At 40.1% G+C, this 21,163-nt stretch overlaps 2 protein-coding genes across 23 annotated transcripts in view; one reads left to right on the forward strand and one right to left on the reverse strand.

Annotated features, from left to right (window-relative positions):
- MLLT10 (MLLT10 histone lysine methyltransferase DOT1L cofactor) overlaps nt 1-14,646 on the forward strand; it is a 135,872-nt gene extending 121,226 nt beyond the window's left edge. For 9 of the 22 annotated variants that reach the window (XM_086860387.1, XM_086860439.1, XM_086860348.1 and 6 more), the window contains 7 exons: nt 1,709-1,863; nt 3,724-3,912; nt 4,322-4,410; nt 4,535-4,893; nt 9,841-9,943; nt 10,691-10,903; nt 13,028-14,646. In XM_086860387.1, the coding sequence (XP_086716513.1) occupies nt 1,709-1,863; nt 3,724-3,912; nt 4,322-4,410; nt 4,535-4,893; nt 9,841-9,943; nt 10,691-10,903; nt 13,028-13,072 (1,153 nt within the window). In that variant the 3' untranslated portion in view covers nt 13,073-14,646. Of the gene's footprint in view, nt 1-1,708; nt 1,864-3,723; nt 3,913-4,321; nt 4,411-4,534; nt 4,894-9,840; nt 9,944-10,690; nt 10,904-11,595; nt 11,752-13,010 lie in introns of all 22 variants that reach the window. The other 13 variants (XM_086860367.1, XM_086860343.1, XM_086860407.1 and 10 more) reach the window with 3 other exon arrangements.
- Nucleotides 14,647-20,318: 5,672 nt separating this feature from the next.
- Nucleotides 20,319-21,163, reverse strand: part of DNAJC1 (DnaJ heat shock protein family (Hsp40) member C1) — a 108,622-nt gene continuing 107,777 nt past the window's right edge. The window contains exon 12 of the mRNA XM_086860522.1: nt 20,319-20,536. Coding sequence (XP_086716648.1) covers nt 20,468-20,536 — 69 coding nt within the window. The 3' untranslated portion in view covers nt 20,319-20,467. The remainder of the gene's footprint in view (nt 20,537-21,163) is intronic.

The raw sequence follows: 21,163 nt of genomic DNA on the forward strand, positions 1-21,163 counted from the left end.
AGGTTACACCATCATGTACTGCTTTGTTTCTGCCTTTTCAAAATTGATAGGAAGCAGTCCAAAGCCCAACAAGAATTTCATTGGTGATTTATAATTCAGGAGGGAAATCTGTTAGGGTAGTATTATGTGCTGCTAAGGAACATGCAGACAGAGAAGTTTCTGGGGGAGTTGTTCAGTGGTTTTGTGTATTTGTTTTCTGGTTTTAGTTTTGTTTTGTTTTTCTTTAAAGCAGGTTGTTTGTGTGAAGTGTAAGAGTAATACCTCTGTGTAGAATGTTTCTGCATAAACTTTCCTTCTTACTGCTTCAGCACATCCTGTAACCATTTTAAGACTGCTTTTGCTGTCTCTGTGCTGAACTGTTACATGCTGTTGAGTTGTCATCTCTTGTCAAAAAACACTACCTTGGTTACCCATTCATCAGAGCTTTTTGTTTTAACAAGTGCTTTCCTTTCTTCCTGTATGCAAAAGAACTATTTATAAATACTTAACAGAGCTCTTAAGTCACCTACTTAAAACCTTTTATCGTAAAAATCACTTTGCTCTGGTGCCTACAAAATGCTCTACAGTCATTAGGTAGCTAATGTGCTGTGACCACTGCTTACTACACTAATCATAATTAACACACTGATTTCCTGAGCTCTCCGTGTTGTCCTGTACTGGGGCTGTGGTGGTCTTGTTGGTAAGTTTGCACTATGGGTGGAAGAGTACAGCTGTGATCCCATGATGTCACCAGTTGCTTACAGTAATAACTAATAGCTGAGAATATGAGCTCACTGGAATTGTTAACACACACACACACACACACACCCCCCCCCCAAAACAGCCAACAAGAAAATCAAGAACCAGCTTTTGGTGGGCTTTGGTGTTGGTCCTGTAGGAGGAATGGATACATGAGACCAGAAATCCGAGTCAGAAATACAGGGAGCATCTGGTTTTGCTCACAAGTTAAATTGTGCCACATCCAACGCAAAAGAAGCCTTCTTCTAGGGCCTGAGAGAGGTAGCCAGCTTTCTCAGTGGCTGTGTGCTGAATATTTAATTTTCTCCTGGATGAGAAAAGACATGTGGCAAGGGGATTATTCTTTGAACTGTGTGTGATCATGAGTAAAAAAGGAGGTATATTAAGTGTTCACAATACAGGCAGAGGATAACTTACTTCTAACTTGCATTGCATCCCTTGTGAAATAATATTTTCATGTAGTCCTTCAAAAATCCAGATTTACATGACTGTTTTTAGAATGAGTTAGTCAGTGGAATCATATATGGCCTTTCTATTTGATGATTTAAATAAATTTGTTTTATTTTTCCCTGTTTTCTCATGGAAAGGTTTGAAGTTTGGTGCAGGCTGGTTTTTTTTGCTCCCCAAGTCAGTGTCCTGTGTATCCATATTATAATGGTTTCCTGCTGTAGAAGTGTGTATTGTATAATTTAATCCAGTGCTGTTTGTCATTTACTGTCTTGTTAGCCTGTATGCAGGAAGAGGTTATGTGCTTTCTCAGTATAAATTCTCACACTGTAATAATACGTCTTTTACTGAAGACCTGGCAGTGAGAACCAGGAGTTCGTAATGATTACGGTGAAGTAACTTAGTCTTGGAAGCATAAGATATGAAGGTGCTAAGAGCTGATATAAGATAAGAAATTTCAACAGCCTTTTTCTATTTCCTTTCAGCCTTTTCTTTAAACAATAAATTGCAATATTTTCAACAGATCCCCTGTGAGCAGCTTGCAGATTCGCTATGATCAATCAGGGAATGGTTGTGGGGAAAATTTGCCCCCAGTAGCAGCCAGCATAGAACAGCTTCTCGAGAGGCAGTGGAGTGAAGGACAACAGTTTTTATTAGAGCAAGGCACCCCCAGTGACAGTAAGTACTCACAATCTGTTTATTATGACTTTTGCCAACTGTTACTCAGAACTGCTACTCTGTGCTTGCCCAAGAATTTTAATAAAATTTATTTTCTGCTGTGAATTGAAATATAGCTGTGGTGGTGTACAATCCTAGCATAGTTCTTAGTGCAGCACATAGCATCAGTAGATTACAAAAGACTTCTCTATAATCATCCACATTTTTATCGATGGGGAAATTGTATCATGCAAGAGGAAGTAATTTGCAGGTCCAGTTGCAGAGTTTGGAAAAGAGTTCTGAACTCTTAGATCCACTACTGTAAATATTGTAGTAAGTTCCCAATTTTTCTTTATATTGTGTGATATAAATTGGCATAATAATTTTTTACTGTTGTATTTTTTATTTTTAAATTTCACTTTTCTACTTCTGTTGCTGTTTGAAAAGAAAACATTTACAAATATAATGCAGGTGTTCTACTGGAATTTTATGTCTTTATTATGTTCTGCCTTTCTTGTGAGTTCCTAAAGCAAGCAAATTATTATTTTCTCATGTTATGTTTAATAGAGTGGTATATTCCAAAAATGAATATGTTAAAAGCATAAATGCTCAGTAGGTCATGTGGATCTTCATATTCAGAAATGTATTAGTATCAAAGACAATTACTGATTATGTTAAAAAAATTATTTTATTCCAGGTTATGGTTTGTGTTATATTTTATTGAACACATTATTCTTCTTATTGGTAAAGAGGTATCTAGTTAGTATTTTTATGAATGGTATCCTGACAAAAATGCTAATTGTGAGGAAATTCATGCAGGGATAATCCTTTAAACATGATAGCTGGAGGACAGGTTTAGCTAAGTCTTATTGCATCTCATTTGAGCTCACTGAGGGTTCCTTTGTATGTACTTGAAGAGGAGGGATAAAAGCTAAATCCTTGGGAAATGACCAGATGTGCCTATACCAGTAGACTTATGTCTGTAGTAGCTCCAGAGGTCATGTTAAACAAATACAATTTAGAATTTAAAGAAAAAAAAGAAAAAGCAAAAAAGAAAGGGGGGAAAAAAAAAAAAAAAAGGAGGCTATCCCTGTGGCTTTACAGTCACACTCTAGTACTGGTTGGGAAAGCTGAGTTCTGAAACCAAATGGGAGTTTGAGAAAACTGTGCTTGGTAAAAATCAGATCAGTCGAGAAGGTGATGCCCTCGTTATGGAAACGCGGGGGGTAAGTGCGGTGCTCACAGAGTGCTCCCTGCTGGGGGATTCCGAGATCGCCGCTCGCAGCTCCCGCCAAGGTGCACCGGGACAACTTCACGTTGGAGGACTTCTGGTTTTTTCATTGGTTCAATACATTTATGATTCACTGTAGAAATCATTAAATTAGAAAAACTCCCTTTTCATAAACTTGGTTGTTTTTATATAAATGTTGTTGGTTGCCTGTGCTGTTAGTTGAGCATATTCTTGTCAAACTTCTCAGTTTTATAAGGTTTGCAGTTCCTAATACGGCAGCTGAACTGGATTTATCCCAACTGTGCAACTAAAATACTACTACTTTTATATTCTGATTTGAGGCTGAGTTATCACAGACTACTGTTTAATTAAAATCAATGCTGGCCCTAATGATGCCACTCTGTCAGTATTTAAGCCAGGCTGTAGAGTTATTCCAAAATTACGATCACAACACGCTATGAACCTTTTTCTGCAATTTAAATTACTCAAAATTAATCTTAAATATTTCCACTAAAATTCAGACTTCTGTAATAATTTTATATTTTTGCATATATGCTAGTTCTTAATGTAATGCAGAATTTTAAAACTGAATGAAGGTGTTACTTGTTCATTGAACGTGGTTGTGCAATATGTGTTCATTTTTGTCTTAGTTTTAGGAATGCTTAAATCATTACACCAACTTCAAGTTGAAAATAGGCGGTTGGAAGAACAGATAAAGAATCTGACCGCAAAGAAGGAGCGACTGCAGCTTCTCAATGCACAGCTTTCGGTGCCCTTTCCAACAATAACTTCAAATCCCAGCCCTTCTCATCAAGTACATGCCTTTCCAGTACAAGCACGTAAGTAGAGGGGATTATTAAAGTGTCAGAGTAATTTGAACATGTATTTATATGAAATATCTATTTCATCCACACATGCCATTGATGGGAGATGAATATAAATGTAGGATGAATATAGACCAAGCATTTGCTGATGTGTTAAATGTTTAACATCAATTGCTTTATTTTTCTGAATCATTACTACTTGTTTCAGTGAAGTTTCTGTTTTACTTCAGTTTGGAGCACATCTGTTTGAATCTATTGATTCACCAGTTACTCAGTTAATATTTTACAATTCACCAATCATTTTAAAGTTGACTTTACATTTTCTGTGTTTAGCTTTGTCATAATTCTTAAATAATTGTTCTGAACCTTTTTTACATGTTACAGAAATTTAACCACTGTGTGTTTTTTGAAATAATTACTTTAGCACCTAGCACAGATTCCCTGAACAGCAGTAAAAGCCCTCATCTGGGAAACAGTTTTTTACCGGACAATTCTCTTCCTGTATTAAATCAGGTAATTTTTATTTCTTTCTTCTAAACTGAGCTTGTTACAAGTTAACTCATCCCAGTCCTTGCATTGTGGTGTTAGGTGAAATTTTATGCAGCTGAGGGGGCTTTGTTGTTTGTTTTGACACCAGGAGATAACCTCCAGCGGACAAAGCACCAGCAGTTCATCAGCGCTTTCCACTCCACCACCTGCTGGGCAGAGTCCGGCCCAGCAAGGCTCGGGAGTCCCCGGAGTTCAGCAGGTCAATGGTGTGACAGTGGGGGCACTGGCTAGTGGTATGCAGACTGTAACCTCCACCATTCCTGCAGTGCCGGCTGTGGGTGGAATAATTGGAGCACTGCCAGCCAGCCAGCTGGCAATCAATGGAATTGTAGGGGCTTTAAATGGGGTAATTCAGACCCCAGCAACAATATCACAGAACCCTTCTCTCACTCATGCAACCGTGCCACCCAATGCAACACATCCTCTGCCAACCACGCTAAATAACAGGTAAGAATTCACTGATTTTTCCTCATAGTGCCTGATGTTCTCCAGGTTAGCTGGGTTTTTTTGTCTTACTCTAAATATATTGTTTATTCCTTTGCCTATAATTGTATAAGTAACTTCTGCTCCTGGCCTGTGAATGAAAATGAGGAGGCATTTAATGGAAGCACATATAGTCAAGTTAAAGAAAAGATGTTTTCTCTAGAGCTTTTGGGAATCCTAGTGAATTCCTGTTTTTTTAATCAAGTCACATTCCCAAACAAATGTAATTATGTAAATGTGCTTTGGCTCCTTTTTTTTTAGTTCAGAAAACAATATTCTTTGTCCTGCCAATTGTTCTCCCAGGATTAAAGGAGCACTGGAAAAGCTACCATTTGTTGCAGTAAGAAGGGGGGGAGTGGGGGGAAGAGAAGGGTATATGGTCATGTAATTCAAGATGTAATAGGCATAACTAACCAGAGCTGTAATACAGTTGCACGGTCTTCAGTTGCCTGCACTGACTCCAAACCCAACAAAATTAGTTTTTCAAGCAGTGTTCCTATGGATTTCTAACTGCATAAAAAGATTCACTTGTGAGTATTCCTAACAGCCCTTCACCAGAGCCAGGTACCCTCAGTAGTATAAACTGTTGCTGATTGAACTGCAAGGCAAATGGGTAACAAAAGAGGGCAGCTGCTTTCTGTGAGGAGGAACGGACTTCTTGGTCTGAAAGTATTTTGGGATAGAGCAGATCCTGGGCCAACTCTTTCTCACTGTCCCATTCCCCTCACCCCTTATCCTGTCCTTCACTTAGAAAGGAGCACTACAGTTCTATGTAGAAAGAAGTGCCTGTAAATAGGGAGTGGATTACTTGTCTTTAAGTAGAGTTTATTTTTGGAGATTATGGTGGATTATCCATCAAAAAAAGACGTATGTGATTGGAATGATGCAAGGGATCCTTTCCCTTCCTTTTCCAGTTTCTTTGCTTCCTGTTGGTTTGGCAGCTCCTGAATATTTGTGTACTGTATCATTGTGTGGTATTGCTTCAGTAGGCTCATAAAATCTGATACTTCCAAGTGTATCCTGTTCTTTGCATGTGTCCTTACGTTTTTCCTGAGGAGCCTGTATTTTTCATAGTTTATAGCCTTTGTGAACATGAGGTTTCATAGGATAAACAAAAGACATTCTGTTCATGAAAAGCTTCCATCTTTCTTGAGCATCAGAGATTTGTGAAAAACACAAAAATTTTGCATTCTCTCCCCGAAAGTGTGAGAGAGTGAGAAATACTAGACAAGATCAACCATATTAACCAGTTGCATGCTGCTTTCCACTTTCAGGTACTGCCAGAATATATCAGTTATGATAAATACTAGTTATGCCACTGTTTCTCAAATGATTTTGTTTATACACCAATTATTTGCTTCTCTTTGTATTGCAGAAGTTCTGTTTCTTTTTTAATACCCATTTTAAGTGCTGTAACTCTTCATTGTGTAGCCTAGTAGTAGAATGTTCCAATTCATGCAAAATACTGCAGCCAGTATCCTGTTCTTAAGCTCTCATTCTAACCTTTTGTAGAGTCTGGAATACTCCCAATGACTCCCTGTTTTCTCCTACTACAATAAGCTTATGCTGAACAAGTCTGTCAGCACTTCCACTTCTCTGTTTCTATTATGGCATGATCTCTTTCTGCACTGCTCCCTCAATAATATTAATTTAAAATTAATGTTTATATTAAAATTTAAAAGTGCACTTTTCACACTATTCTCTGCTTTATTTGAGCTCATCCACATTACTTCCCAGGCCCTCTTCCTTTTAAGGTGTTTCACAATTACCCTCATTTTCTGTGACTTTTCAGTATTTCTGGTTGTATGCTTAGAAGGGAGAAGTTCAGTAATGTTAGTGCTAATATGATTCTGGTAATGACATGTGCATTCCTCATTCATGCTTGTCCCATTAATAATGTTGTAGTGAAATATATGAAAAAAGGTTCTGTTATGGGAACTAAGTTGCAGAGAGGCTCTGGGATGATTTTGAAGGAAGAAAAAAAAAAAAACCAGACAGAAACATACTTTCCACAGGTTGTAATTGTTTCTGGAACTCTATGGGACACCTGCCAGGCTTGAGTTTGGTGCTGCTTCAGTGGTAACTGGTTGACTGTTTCTTTAAAGTTAAATTTCCCAGGGTACCCTTGCTCTTTGAACTGCCCTGGTGGGAAGGTTGAATGGTACCAAGCACAGGCAGGCTCAAAGGTTTGGTGCTGTGGTGATGTGAGCTCTCTGACCCCAGTTAGATTGTGTGCTGGGGTCAAGGTTGGAGGTGGTTTAAATCAGTATTGGCAGCATGCTGGAAAGCTACATGAGAACTCAGCCCTGCTTTCTAACTTCAGAACTTACTATTCTGTAATTTTAAAAGACTTGCCAGATGTTCCTGGAAGTTGCTTGTTACAGTAACTTCCCAAGCTCCAGAATCTGTCCCAGCAGTTTAATGTGAAAAATAGGCAGTGTTCACCAATACACGAAGACTTCTTTATGCATATTGTCCTTATTCATATGAAGTCTCAAACCTCGGCACACAAGGAGGTGAGAAAACACTGATTTGCACACTGTTGTTGGAGAGAGTTTCAAGTTGTGGGTAAAAGAACCCACATTCATTTGGCAGAGAAAAATACTTGATCCCTTTCTGGGGAAAAAGATGGCTTAGTACAGATTGCCAGTGGGAGATTAAGTGATTTGAAGAAAGAGATAGGATTGTTTCTTTACATTCTCGCAACCAGAGAAGAGTGTAGGATGGAGAGTTTCAGACTGATCATGTACCTTTTAACGAGAAGCCAAAAAGGATTAAATTTACATTCCAAGCTGATCTGGTTTAGAGAAAGCTCTGAGGTGAAACCCAGTGAACTGTCTCTTCTGGGAAGCTTGGGAGCTGCAGCATTTTGTCCTCTGCAGTTCGGTTTTGTCTCTAGACACTGAGATCTCAGCTGCTGACTGAGGGTATCTTCTTTCAAGTGCCAATGCAGAGCAAGAGAGGCAGGCAGAGCGATTAAAGAGAAGGGAGAACAACAGCAGCAAAAAGAAGTGCAAAAGTAAAACATGATCTGGGAAAAAGAAAGAATGGGATAAAAGAATGAACAAAAACAGCGGAGAAGATTCATTCCAGTATAGAAGAATACAGAAAAAGTGAGGTAAAAAGAGAAGAAAGGAACAATGGTAATATTAGTCAGGATACTGTGGGAATTAGTGTGAAAGGCTTTACCTAAGTCCAGGTAGATGCATTCTCAGCCTTTCCCTAACCCACCAAACAAGTAATCTTGTCACAGGAGATGAGGTCAGTGAAGCAGGACCTGCCTTTCGCAAGCCCATGCTGGCTGGGCCTGATCCCGGTTGTCCTGTACACGCCGTGTGATGGCACTCAAGAGGATCTGCTCCATGACCTTCCTTTGCACAGAGGTCGGACTGACAAGGCCTGATGCCGAGATCCTCCTTCCAGCCCTTCTTCTAGACAGGCATCACATTTGCTTTCTTGTAGTCAGCTCGGATCTTGAGATCCCAGTCAGCCAGAGCTGCTGGAAAATGGTCGAAAATGTCTCTGTGTGCACTTCCATTAGCTCCCTCAGTACCTTGGGTATATTCCATAAACTTCCCATTGACACAGGCTTCCCTTTCCCCGTAGGAAATCATTAGTGCAGCCCACCAGGTGTGTCTCATAGTGCTGAGACCATGCAACAGGGTATGAGACAATGTTTATATGTGGCTTAATAAACTTACAAGTTTATACTTGTCCCAGTAGGAGAGAATGGTGATGCTTTGGGTATTTACATATTGGCTGGTTAATACAAAGTCAAATTACAGCAGAGTTGGGCTACAGTTTGCTGGCTGCTGTAAAAAAGCAAGGAGCTACATGATTGTAGCTTCATGGTGTGGATTCGTGACTGCTTTAAGTGAATAATTCCTTATTACCTATCCCAACAAGCAATCCTGTCATCCTATACGCACCTTCTTACTAGAACTGCATCACACAGAGACCTCATCTGCATTAATAGAGAATCTGTCAAGTATCTTTTGCATTGGTTAAAGTTTCAGCTCAGTTCCCACAGGTCACTGCTCACTGGGCAAGATCCACAGTCAAGCCCCTTGCAAGAGGATATAGAAGTGTACAGCTGAAAGGGAAAGACTTAATTTTTCAACAGCAGGATAAACCTATCATGAAACAACACCTTAATACTTTAATGGATGTTTAAAAGTAGTAAAAACGAACACTGTACTAAAAGAGTAAATCCAGCTGTCTTCTTGGTCTTCTATTCCCAACATACCCTTGTTCATGCTGTTGGTCTTGCAGTAAACTGGTATAGCTGAAGAAACCCTTTATTTACAGCCTAGTTGTCAGCTGGATCTATTCCCTGCCCAGTTTCCTGAATATTTGCGGACAATTTAATGTAGGCATGAAAAGAGAGACTGGAAGTGAAGTAGTTGGCAAAAGCAGAGGCAGGTCCATTCCATCCCTTGGCCACTTGCAAGGCTGAAAGTGTTTGCTGAATTACAGACAAGGTGTGGGCAATATCAGTGATTTGTGTTTGAATGACACAAAGGATGGTAATTAGAAGGAAACCAAGGCAAAGTAAATGCTTGGTAACTAGGTTTTAAAGTTTAGCACGAGCTGTCTTGTAAAATAAAATCTGGCCTTTCTGTATAAAGTATTTGAAAAGTACTTTATAATTGATAATTATTATCTGAGTTTCAGATAACATGCATGGAGTGAGTAAACATGTTACAGGCAAGATGTTGCTGTTGCTCAACATAAATGAGACTTGGGGTGGTGTCAAATTGCAACTGGACAGTCAGACAATATTTCCAAAATGAAATCAAATGCTAAATAGGGTCTGTCCGTTTGTGTACATATTTTCTTTAATGGAAAGCTGAAGTAAAAAGTTCCCATACTTCCATATAAACCACAATATTACCCTGTCAAACCCTACAGTGCCTCGGGACTAGGATTGCTTTCTGACCAACAGAGACAACTATTACTCCATCAACAGCACCAGCAATTTCAGCAATTACTAAGTACCCAGCAACTCACATCAGTAAGTTTTTCAGTTAATAATGATTTATTCCTCTATTGTATTCTAAGGCATGGATAGACTCCTCAGCTTAATATAAGTAGTAGTAATGCATTTAACTTGATATTAAAGGCTTTGATAATATTTTAGTCTTTCAGTTGCTTCAGCCTTTTTGGATGATAGTCATGTAAAATATTAGGATATTATTGGGTTGTGTGTATGGTTAGAAGAATCATTCCCTAGTGCCTTCAATTCCATTTTGTCCTCTGTGGACATGGAGGCTTGTTTCTCTCAGCATCAACTGTGGGCAGCAGAGCTTGAGAGCGTGTGTGGATTCTAACAGTATTGTGACCTATCTTTGATTCCACTGGAACACTAGCAAAAGGCTTTTGGATATCGTCTCGTGAGCTGTCTTTGCTCTGCTTGCAGTGTTCATATAGGCCATCAGGTAACCGGTTTAATTATTTGTATTGTTAATTGTGTAGTTTCAGTACACAGTCTTCTCAGGTATGTTTGTTCTGACAGAGGCCTGATGAAGCCAGCAGGCTTAGCTGAACTTCTGCTGAGCTACTGATTTCAGGGAGTCTGACAGGAACTTCCTTTCCCACAGTCTCATGGAACTTCATTAGTGTAACCTAAATTAGCTGGGATTAGTTTAAGGGTTGCACTAACTGAAGATCTAGATAAGCAGGAACACAGGGAGGAGCTATTTTTCAGCAACTAATTATTGATTTTTTTTTCTTCCTCCTCCCTCTTCCCATATTGCTCAAGGAACAACATCAGGCCCTTTTGTATCAATTAGTACAGCAGCAACATCACCATCACCAACACCATCAGTCTGAAGTACAGCAATTGCAGATTACTGGAGGAGCACAGATACCCATAAACAACTTACTTTCAGGCACACAGGCCTCACCACTTAATGCAGCTGCTACCAACCCATTCCTTACAATTCATGGAGATAACGCAGCTCAGAAGGTGACAGTAAGTATACTTCTCACCTCACTTTCCACGCAATACCTCCAGGAGGTAACTAAAAGATAAGAAGCAGGTTATGTGCCTGTATTCACAAATCAAAGATGGTGGATTTTATGTCTTAAGCCTTTATTTTTCTTAAGCCTTGGGCTGCATTTAAATGAGGCTCAGAACTCTGTGAACTTGTAATCACACCAAGCATGTCTGCTGCACACTGTTGCCTCCCTGGATCAGGACACCAGTCCAGTGACCCTTGCCTTCCTCTTGTAATTACAACTGCAGCCCTAGTCCTCCTCACCCTACTTGTTCCCCAGCATTGTGTCCACTGTTTTGAGGATCATTCCTTTTACCACCTTACTGGTGAGTTTGCCTTGGCCAGGCCTCAGGCCCTGTGGAGCTGTGGGGATTAGCTGATGGCTTGAGAGGTGAGGAGCCCGTTGCTGGGAAGGTGGAATCTGTGTTAGGAGAACGGGCTGTGTGCATCTTGGTGCTGGCCTGGGAAAGCGAGGCTGTACATTGGGAGGCTGAGCGGCTCTTCCGCTTCATAGAGTAATTAAACATTTCCTAGACTATAGATAAAGAAACAAGACATATTTTTGTGGCAAAGATGTTCCATTTTCTTCAGTATTTGTCCATAATCTCCATCCTCAAGACAAGAATTCTTTCTTCAAGAAATCAGAGAACAGGCTTCATTCTTTAAGGGTGTTACAATTAAGATGAGAAGATAAAGGAAGGAGCATATGAAACTTGGAAAAACAAAGGATGAATAGAGCAGGAAGACAAAGTTTCAGCATTCCTTGGAGAAGACAGCAAGTGGTAGTGGTAGAGAAGGAAGAGAAGCTTCTCTGCAAGAGCAGGTGGGGAGAGTTTGGCCTAAATATGAGTCCCCTCTCTGCTCCCCACTCCCAAATCCTCCAGCTACTTTAGAAGCACTATGGTGGAGGACTCGGGCTGGGCTTCTGTGGTGCTTCCAGGCAGTACACACTTCCAGACACAAACCACATAAATGGTGAATTTTCATGATTTTTCCTGGAAACAGCTCCCTTCCATTCAAAACTGTGAGCACTCACATCTGTTCAGCTTTGTGCTTTGGGCAGTTGTGACGTGGCTGCAAACAGTCACTGTGGTCAGGCCCTGCTTTCAGGAGCACAGGCCTTGCCTCCAGGCCTTGCCTTCGTTCAGAAATGTTCACAGTTTGTTCAGAAAAACTGATCTCTCCTCATTTTCCAAAAATTAGTAGTGAATGGAATTGAGACCTTATATTTGGTGTACATCCAAGGAAAATATTGTGTGATCTTAGATTTTTTATTTTTTTAAATGGCCATTACTATGTCTGTACAGTGCACTGTATTTTTACAATTACGGCATTACAGTCTTTATGTTAAGTTAGCTGTAAATTATCACAAGAAATCTAAGAATATCTTTTGAAAAAAGCCCTTACCAAAAATTTCTTTTGAAATTGATTTTATATTTTTTAAGGCTAGAATTGAGACAAATTGTATAGATTGTTGAACTGTTCTTAACAAATTCTCTATTTGTCAGAGTTCTAAGGAGTTTTAATCTCACTTGCAGTTGAAACACGTTTTCAGGCATTTCTGAATGCTGAGTCAATTAGATGAGATGAGATTTTTGCTCAGTCCTGTTCAATACTTGCAGGGAATGTCTTTGTAGCAATATATAAAAGAAAGAATTGTGATGGGGCAAATTGGAAATTGTATTTTTTCTGAGGGAGAACTGTAGATTTCAACCCTCTCCAGTGGGCAAATGTAGCAGAGGCCACTCTCTTTTTCTCTTGAAAAAGGTGTTTCTCTTGACCATCTTGCAGTTTTACTGTGACTCATGGCCAGGAACAGCCACTCCTGTTGGAATGAAAGCAGAAGGAGAGTTGGTGTTTTTCTAATGCTGCCTGTCATGACCTTAGCACTAGTTGCTTCAATACAGGACTGCTCCTTTAATTATTCTTTCCTCTCCCCATTTTTATTCTACAGTACATGGTTGTTTTTACAATACAGAAGTTACTATTTAGATGGCTCTAATGAATGTACCTCAACTGTTTTGTCATCTTTATGAACTGAATTTTACTTAGCTCTGTATGTTATAATCTGATTTTTAGAAGTATTTTCTCTTACACAGAGGCTCAATGATAAAACTGGACCAGTTGCATCAGAGAAGAGTTGACATTTGAATGACACTTGAGCCCTGCACGTCCTGCTGTTATAGCACTTCATGTGGCTGCAAACCCCAGGTTCCCTTTCTGCAGATTGAAAAAGAGCAACAAGGAACTCTTACTGCACAGCAAGCAGTTCAGAATTTTCATAAGGATATTTTTGGTAGGCTTTCATTTGCTTTCTTGTTGCACTAAAATGGATGTACTTCTTAATGTCTCAGACTGTGAAGTAGATAAAACTCTGCAAATCATAATTATTTTGTCAATATGATGGTACTAAGTACAAATTCAACCACAGAAGAACATACACTTGACTCTTCAATCCTAATCTCACAGACTGAAAGGCTATCAACCGTCTGCAGTGCTGCATTGCTTTGGTTTCAGAGCAGTAGTTTTAACAGCCCAGCCCCAGCCCGTCTGATCTGCTGCTGCAGTTGTAATAGATCCTTTTAGACTGAGCTTGTAATGGCAGCTGGGACTTGCTGTTTGTCGTTTCTTTTTTTTACACACCTGTTTTGGAACCTGACTCATAAGGGAATTCTTCTGAACTTGTTATTCCTTTAAATTCCTATTGTTGTATAGTTGGAGTTTTTCTTGAATAAGAATTATGGTATGGAATCCAAAGTTTATTAATTTTGGTGTAGGTTTTAGAGTTCTGAGGTTTTTAAAGGAACCATTTTGGTTCCAGTGACAAAGTTTTCTTACCAGATGAGAAGGCCACACTGGAAGAAGTTTGTGTAGTGTTTGGCCTAAACCAAGTGCCTGTTGCTACCTCCATTTTGTTGAAATGGCTGCAAACAGCTGATCATGCACTAGACGTGTCCTTGTTAGCAGCGGGAATATTCTGTCTTGCACCAGCAGCCTTGTTCTGCCTTTCCTAGAGGTGTTTATACCACTGTAGAGAGCTCAGGCAGATTGTTACCTGGGTCACTTTTCACTAATAAATTACCAAAAAAGTGAGTTACCATTTCGCACTAGAATTTCCCAGTGGTTGAAACGGGTGAACTTGTGTTACACTTCCGGCAGTTGCTGATCTCGTGGCGAGTCTATGCAGGGTGGTGAAGGACAGTTTAAATGGGGGTAATGACCACTAATCAAGAGTTGAGGTGGGAATTATTAGCGGAAAAGACCCAGCTGTAATTAGACCTCCACTGTGTACTTATTTGGAAGAACATGTTAATTCTGCAATATGTTTCTTAGTTAAACATTGCACAGTTCTTACCTCATTTCTGTAAATAAAGTTCTGTGAATCTGTTTTGTATTGTGAAGAATTCATAAGAAAACATTGATATTTTGATTTGTAATATTTCTAATTAGTAGATTTAATTGAAAAAGTAAAAATAATTTATTTTTATATGTTCTGGGGAATTTTTTAAAAATGTCACAAATCACTTTTGTAGATACTTCACAAAAGTAAACCAGTGGTTTATTTTACTTACTTGCCCCACTGGTGGATATTCTGTAACAATTTGTACAAAAGGTAAGATGGAAATGTGCTGTTATTTTGACTAGATGTAAAATTCCAAGTGTATGAAAAGATGTACAGAGCTTTTGTTAATAAACTTTAATAATGTTTATCATTGTATATGACTTGTGTAAATGTGAGTCTTGTAGAAGAAAAGAATATTTCTATTAACATAACACGAGAGGAAGGGTTTGATTTACACATGGCTACTAAATTTTATTACAAGAAATTTCCAAAACTATTTTTCATGTAAATTTTTGCTTTCAAGAGACACTGATGTAGCTGAAAAACTGTCCAGTGGTATTTCTGTGTGCTGTAAAGAAAAGACCACTGCAGCCCTGGGTCTGATGTCAGATTTGCTTTCACCCTTCAGAGAGGAATGACTGGAATCACAGGAGCAGTGCTCCAGTTTGCTCTGGTGTAACATGGTGAGAACTCAGTGGGGAGGGGACGGTTCCTTATCTGCACCGTGCCTGGGTGAGGGGAGCCAGGCCAAGGTTGCTGTAACCTTTGAACTGTACTTTCTGTAAAACCAGCACAGTGCTTTTCTCCTTTAATTTTGCTTACTGTCCATGGGAAGGTTGGTAAATAGCTAAACCCCTGGTTCTTGGCTTCCTGAGAAATGAAGAGAACTCAGCCCTTCCTCCATGTTCACTTGAAGATAAAATGTGAGGGGTTCTGCTCGTCAGGGGTTGATAGACAAGAGACACATTATGGCTTCCTCCCAATTTTTAGCCCTACTCTGGTCAGGGGCAGCCTGAGGCTGAGGGCAGCTTCTGGGACAAGCAGCAGGAAGATGTTGTTCCATCTGCTCAGAGCCCAAGTATTAAATATTTTTGTTTTATTTTCCAATGGGGAAAACTGGAGTCCTGAAATAAGACTGATAAATGAACAAGTTCAGAACTAACTGTAGGGAAATGTGAGACATCCTGGCATGGCAAAGGGGCATCACTTGCTTCCACCCTTCCCAGGACTTGAAAAACCTCCTGACATTTTGGGAGTAGTTGATGAATATTTTATGCTTTGAGGTGAAGAGGTTCAGGAGAGAGCTGTCAGTGTTCTGCCCTGTGGAGCACTGTCTGTTGGTCAGTGTTGAGAAGGGAGACTACAGACACAGAAGGCTGGGTCCCAAAATTACACAGTAATTACTCCAGTACTGCTAGATCTGGAGAGGAGGGGAAGAAAAGCCCAGTCTGCCCCTGCTCCTGGCACAAAGCTTCCAGGGAATCCCGAGTGCTTCTCCTGGAGCCACAGACTGCTGCATTTTTTCATGAACCTAAACCAAAAAATGCTTAGGCAATATAAGTCACCTTGCTCCAACTGGAGCAATACCATAGGAGTCAGTGAAAGTGCTAAGTCTTGCCTTTACTTGTGTGTTTCTTCCATTGGAGGGACTGCCTAAACTCTGATACCTGTCTCCTGCTAAGTGTGAAAGGGGCAAAGTTAGAAATAGTTGTGAAGTTGTCAAAAGAGATTGGGTACCAGAAGCCCAGGATAGCAGTGGGTGGTTTACAGTTCCACAGTCCTGGTATGCCAACAGTAAGAAAATAATGAAAAGGACAGTTCTGACATCCAGACATTCAATTCACCAGCCCTTTAAAGAGAGAGGCCACATCAAAGCCAAGTTCACATGAGGCCAGATGCAGTCAAAACCAACCTTGTTTCAATGAGTGTTCAGGTGCTGACATGAAAGATGATGATCTGTGGCCGATTTGGCACCAGTTCAGTGAAGCCCACAGTGCTGTCCCTGTGGAATTCCTTGGATGCCAGAACAGCCCAGGCCCCTCTGCAGATCCCTGGCAGCCAAGCTGCTGAGCTCTCCAAGTGTGTTGGGAACTGCTCTGGGCTCTGTCACCAAAGCATCACAGACTAAAAGTGCTGCATTCAGAAGATTTTTCACCAAAACCCCTCTTTACTCACAACAATGACAACAAACTTTATGGCTTGCAGAAGCTAACTAATCCTGGACAGCCTACACCATCTGAAATCCTGCTTTTGCCAACCCTATCCATTCAAGCTGTGTTAGCAGGAGCAACTCATTCAGCAGTAGCACTGTGTGACATTTCAACTGACCAGTTTTCTGATGCCTGTTTTTCATAAGCTGCACTAAAGTCTTACTGTTGAGTTTGCCTAAAGGAGAGCTCTTGAGTGTTGGTGTTGTTTTCAGGTCCCATCAAAGGAGGACCACAAAGAGGTCACATCGCAAAACCTTCCTTGAAATATCTTCCATTTTTTTTTTTAAAAATTAGTTCTAACACTGAGAACTATAAAGTTGAGAGTAATACTCCAAACATGTACATTTACAAAAGACACAGCAGAACAGCATCTGCTGGTCTTTCCTCTAGAACTAAACAGCCTAAATGAGAGCACTTCACAGCATCTCAGTCATATTCTACTCACTTGAGTATGGCTGTCAGGATCCTCTAGCTTGGCACTGGACTTTATCCTCAGCATGGTAAGGGAATGTTGCCCTCCCTGTCTCATCTGCTCCAAACAACTCCTTTCCATAGTGTTCTGCTCATGCCATCAGCAGAGATGAGCAAAGACACTCAAAGCAGGCTCAGATCAGACACATTTTGGTGCAAGTCAGAGTGCAGAACCTACACACACCTACTGGCTCTAGGACAGAACACAAAATTACGGTGCATAAACACTGTTGAGCTAGAGCTCAAAATTGCCCAGGAAAGAAAGTGTATTTTGCTAGCTGGCAACTATTAACATTGCTTAAAGGAAATCTGCTAGATTCTGTGCTAGAACAAAAGTTTGAAGAAGTTGCTTAAATCCCAAATGTTGAGTGACCTTGGTTTTCATGGACAGAAAAGGAAGTTTTAGAAAAACAAGCTCTGGTGGTTGATAACAGACCCATGAGAAAACAAAGCCTGGCTACAGTCTTCCTTTCCCTGGTGAGCATCATGTCTGACCTCAGTCACCACAGACTAAAGGCACTGCTAAACGGGCTGTGTCATCATCCACAAAACACCTGGCAACCCAGAAAGGGCCCTGAGAGGTTCTGAAGGTCTTGGACTCTTACCCTGGCCTTCTTCCTCAGTGCCAAGCACTGAAGCTAAAGCTAAAGGTGGGCCAATTCCTTTTGCCTTTGATGAACTGGACATGAAGTAGGACTGGATGCACCCTGGATGAAGCCTTCACCACCCCTCTCCATGAGGGATGGCACTCATATGGGGATCTGAGCTCTGGTTGCAGAGCTCAGGTCCACTGCTGCAGGGCACTGCCACACATTCCCCATCCAAAATCTTCAGTTTGAAAGGACCAACCAGTGCTATGCAAACCTTTCCAGTTCTCGATGCTGAGACAGTTGGGTTTGTCACCAATTCCTGGTGCAGTGCCACTGTGCAAGAGGCCAGTGCATCTCTCTTACACAGCCAGCTGGCCTCCGCTTTCAGAAAGGTTCAGTCTTCAAGCAGCAGGGATGCAACCCATCAATTCCCTTCCCTCCAGGCATAAGCAGCACCTGTGATTAGACAGACACCCAGAACTTCAGGTGTTCAACCCGACAAGTGTGACAGCATGGCATGTTCAACCTTTGCCCATCCTTGATCATCTTCCTTCAGGTAAGTTTGATTTAAGTTTCTCAGTATGAATGGTCTTACAAACAAACAGACAAACAAACAAACAAACATTCTTACCAGTCAGCAGTGCTTGTCCTTCTTCCTTTGACCCCCATGAGAAAGGCTGTGGTGGAGGGAAGCGGAAGGTGTTGGGAGGCAGTGTGTGACTATTGCCACACGTGCTGGGGACATAGGCAGTCTTGAGCAGGTGCTCACAGTAAGTTTAGATCTCCAGCAATAAAGGTGTCAAGAGTCCTCTCAAGTCCTTGTTAAATTTGGCACTGGATTTTTTTGCCCTGACACCTAACTAAGCTATCTCTCACTCCAAACTGAGTCCAGTGATATTCTTCACAGCCACAGCAGATTTGTAACATATTTGTTATATATGGATCACATCAGGCAAACAGATCACACAACTGCAAAACTCTTTTACATACCTGGAAGGTTTTTCTCTCCCTCTAGTCTAGAGCAAATAGCAGCAATACCTTCCTAGCAAATCAGGCAATGCAAACACTGGATCATTCTGCTCTCTTCTGGATGCTCTTCTTCTCAAAGTGTGATACACTGAACCAGGCACACCATCCCAGGTGAAGTAAATCCAGAGTGGAAAAGAAAGATGACTCTCTCCTCACAGGCTAAACTCTTCCATTACTTGCCTTCTCTTTTAGAAACTGCAGAAATATTCCCATTACCAGTCTATTTTTTTCAAGAACAGTACATCTCCCATTTGCTCATGTTCTATCCCAGCTCCACCCATTAATTTTCACTAATTCCCTTCACCATTTTAGCACCTTTTCTTTGCAGCCATTTCAATTACCTTGCTTCACATCTAGTCACCTGTTATTGAGGGTTCCGGATGACTAAAAGCTTTTGAAAGTTAACTTTTCCTGATACCTCTTGAAAATACCTCACTTGATCTCACTAAGAGTCTTCCTTTAAAGTAGCACAGAATTCCTGTTCCATTGATTATCACCCAGATCACAGTTTCTAAGTATGTTTAACTTCCAGTGTAGTTAAGCTGTGAAGTTCTCTGTGAAAAAAAAATTTCGATGCATTATTTTGTACCTGGCTATGCTTCTTTAGTATCATTATTTCTACCAATTAAGGTTTTTTTTTTTATATGAGACAAAAAAACTCCAAGAAAATAACAAATCCCCACCCCCCAAAAAAAACCACCAAAACCAAAAAACTCCAATGGGTAGAGGAACATGTACAGAACACTCTTATATTCCCTAAATACTTAGCCCTTAAGGTTTTATGGGAATGGGATGAAATGTTGTGAAGTGCTAATCTAATCTAACAGACAGAGCACAATGCACAGTTACTGGGGAAATCTGCAGTGGAAATGGCAGTAAGTTGACAGAGACTTTCAGCCACCAAGTTTCAATTTTGAGTTCAGATACATTATTTTCTGAGTTGTCATTTTGATTTTGAATTCAAGCTAAAAAATTTTTAGAATCCTGGTATTAAATCACAATTTAAGAGTAAATAATGCTTAAAAAAATTCAAGTCCTTAATGTTTCTTGCAATAGACTGTGATCATTGCTCTGATTTATTGCTGTCATTTACAGCCCATTAAGTACCTTTTGTTCCAGCAGTTTAAGCTTTTCACAATTTCGGAAAAGTTACACAAAACAAGTATGGATTAATATAACCCTTATTACCTATTCCTTAAATTGAATCCAGGGTGTACAATCATCCCCTAAATGAGAACGCTTAGCCCAAGAATGTTAGCCATTCTGTACTTAAAAAGTGGTCCTGAAGTACCTTATCTTTTAATTTCTAATTAAAACATGAAGGCCTTTAGTGTTTTTACCCATTTCAACCTTACTGAATCAACAATGCCATCAAATACCACTGCAGGGTTGGCAAAAAACCCCACTATATTGCAGGTGCATATAAATACATGTGTAAGTTAATAATAGAAATACTACTTATTTCAAAGTATTACTAGATATTTGTAAGAATAAGGTATGTATAAGCATATGGTCTTGGATTTAGAGATGCAAGAAAGAAAAATGTATTTTGAGTTTCATTACTCTCGTGCTTGCTTAACAGTTTCTCTCTTTCAAAACAACTAAGTTATTTGTATATCCATTGGCTGAAACCTACCAGATTCAGTGTGTGATTATCAGAGGGGGTTTTCCTGAAGCTCTGCTCACTTTTAGACACAAGCAGCTCTTCAATACAAACACACCTTCATTCTTCAACACACAAACCAGGTAAGGTGGTATAAGATTTATTAATATTTTCTTTTACTAAGGCACATGACGTATAGAAATACTGAGGTACAAAAATGCAGTTTCCTGCATATGAGATTTAAAACCCCATTTTTGACAAAGATGAGCTACGTCTCTTCTTGCTCAAAACATTCAGCTTTTAGCCATTTTTTTCTTCTGTACCAGTTCAACAAGCAACTTGTATCTTGCTATACACTCCTCCTGAAAGGAAACACAAAAGCGTTATTCAAAGGTTGATATTTTAGTACTGCTACCTTATTCTAGAAGAAGAGCTGTGTTCTGGGGGTTCTGTAGAGGTTTTTTGTTTGTTTGGGTCTGGGTTTTTTTTTGTTGTTGTTTTTTTTTTTTTTTTTGGTGGTGTTTTTGCTGGGTTTGTTTTTGGTTGTTTGGTTGTTTTCTTGTTTTAAAGTTGCACACTGAATGTGAGAAGGGGAATCTACATCTAGTGAAGAGGGAATTAGAAAAATTAACTTGAAATTTACATTTCTTAGTGGCTCGTTTATCTGTTTGAAGGGCACACAAACCCAAGAAACAGTTGCCCAGTATTTCTTGACAATGACTGCAGGAACAATTATGGAACAGCTGTATTGCAGTATCTATTTAAAACAATTATCTGGTGTGAGCCACACTGCAGGCAGGTTAAGCCGAGTCTTCAAGGTCACTAATGACACCAGAAACTGCAGAACAGCTCCAGAGCCAGAGAGACCCAGATCCTTCCCCACCGCACTTCCTGCTCCCTCACTGTGCTTGGCACAAATATTACAGGGCTTTTCTGCCAGCTACAATGGCTGAAGCAAGGAAACCAAACCATCACAAATATTAAGAAAT

The sequence above is a fragment of the Cyanistes caeruleus genome, chromosome 1, assembly GCF_971803275.1.
Source record: "Cyanistes caeruleus chromosome 1, bCyaCae1.hap1.1, whole genome shotgun sequence".
NCBI classification, from domain to species: domain Eukaryota; kingdom Metazoa; phylum Chordata; class Aves; order Passeriformes; family Paridae; genus Cyanistes; species Cyanistes caeruleus.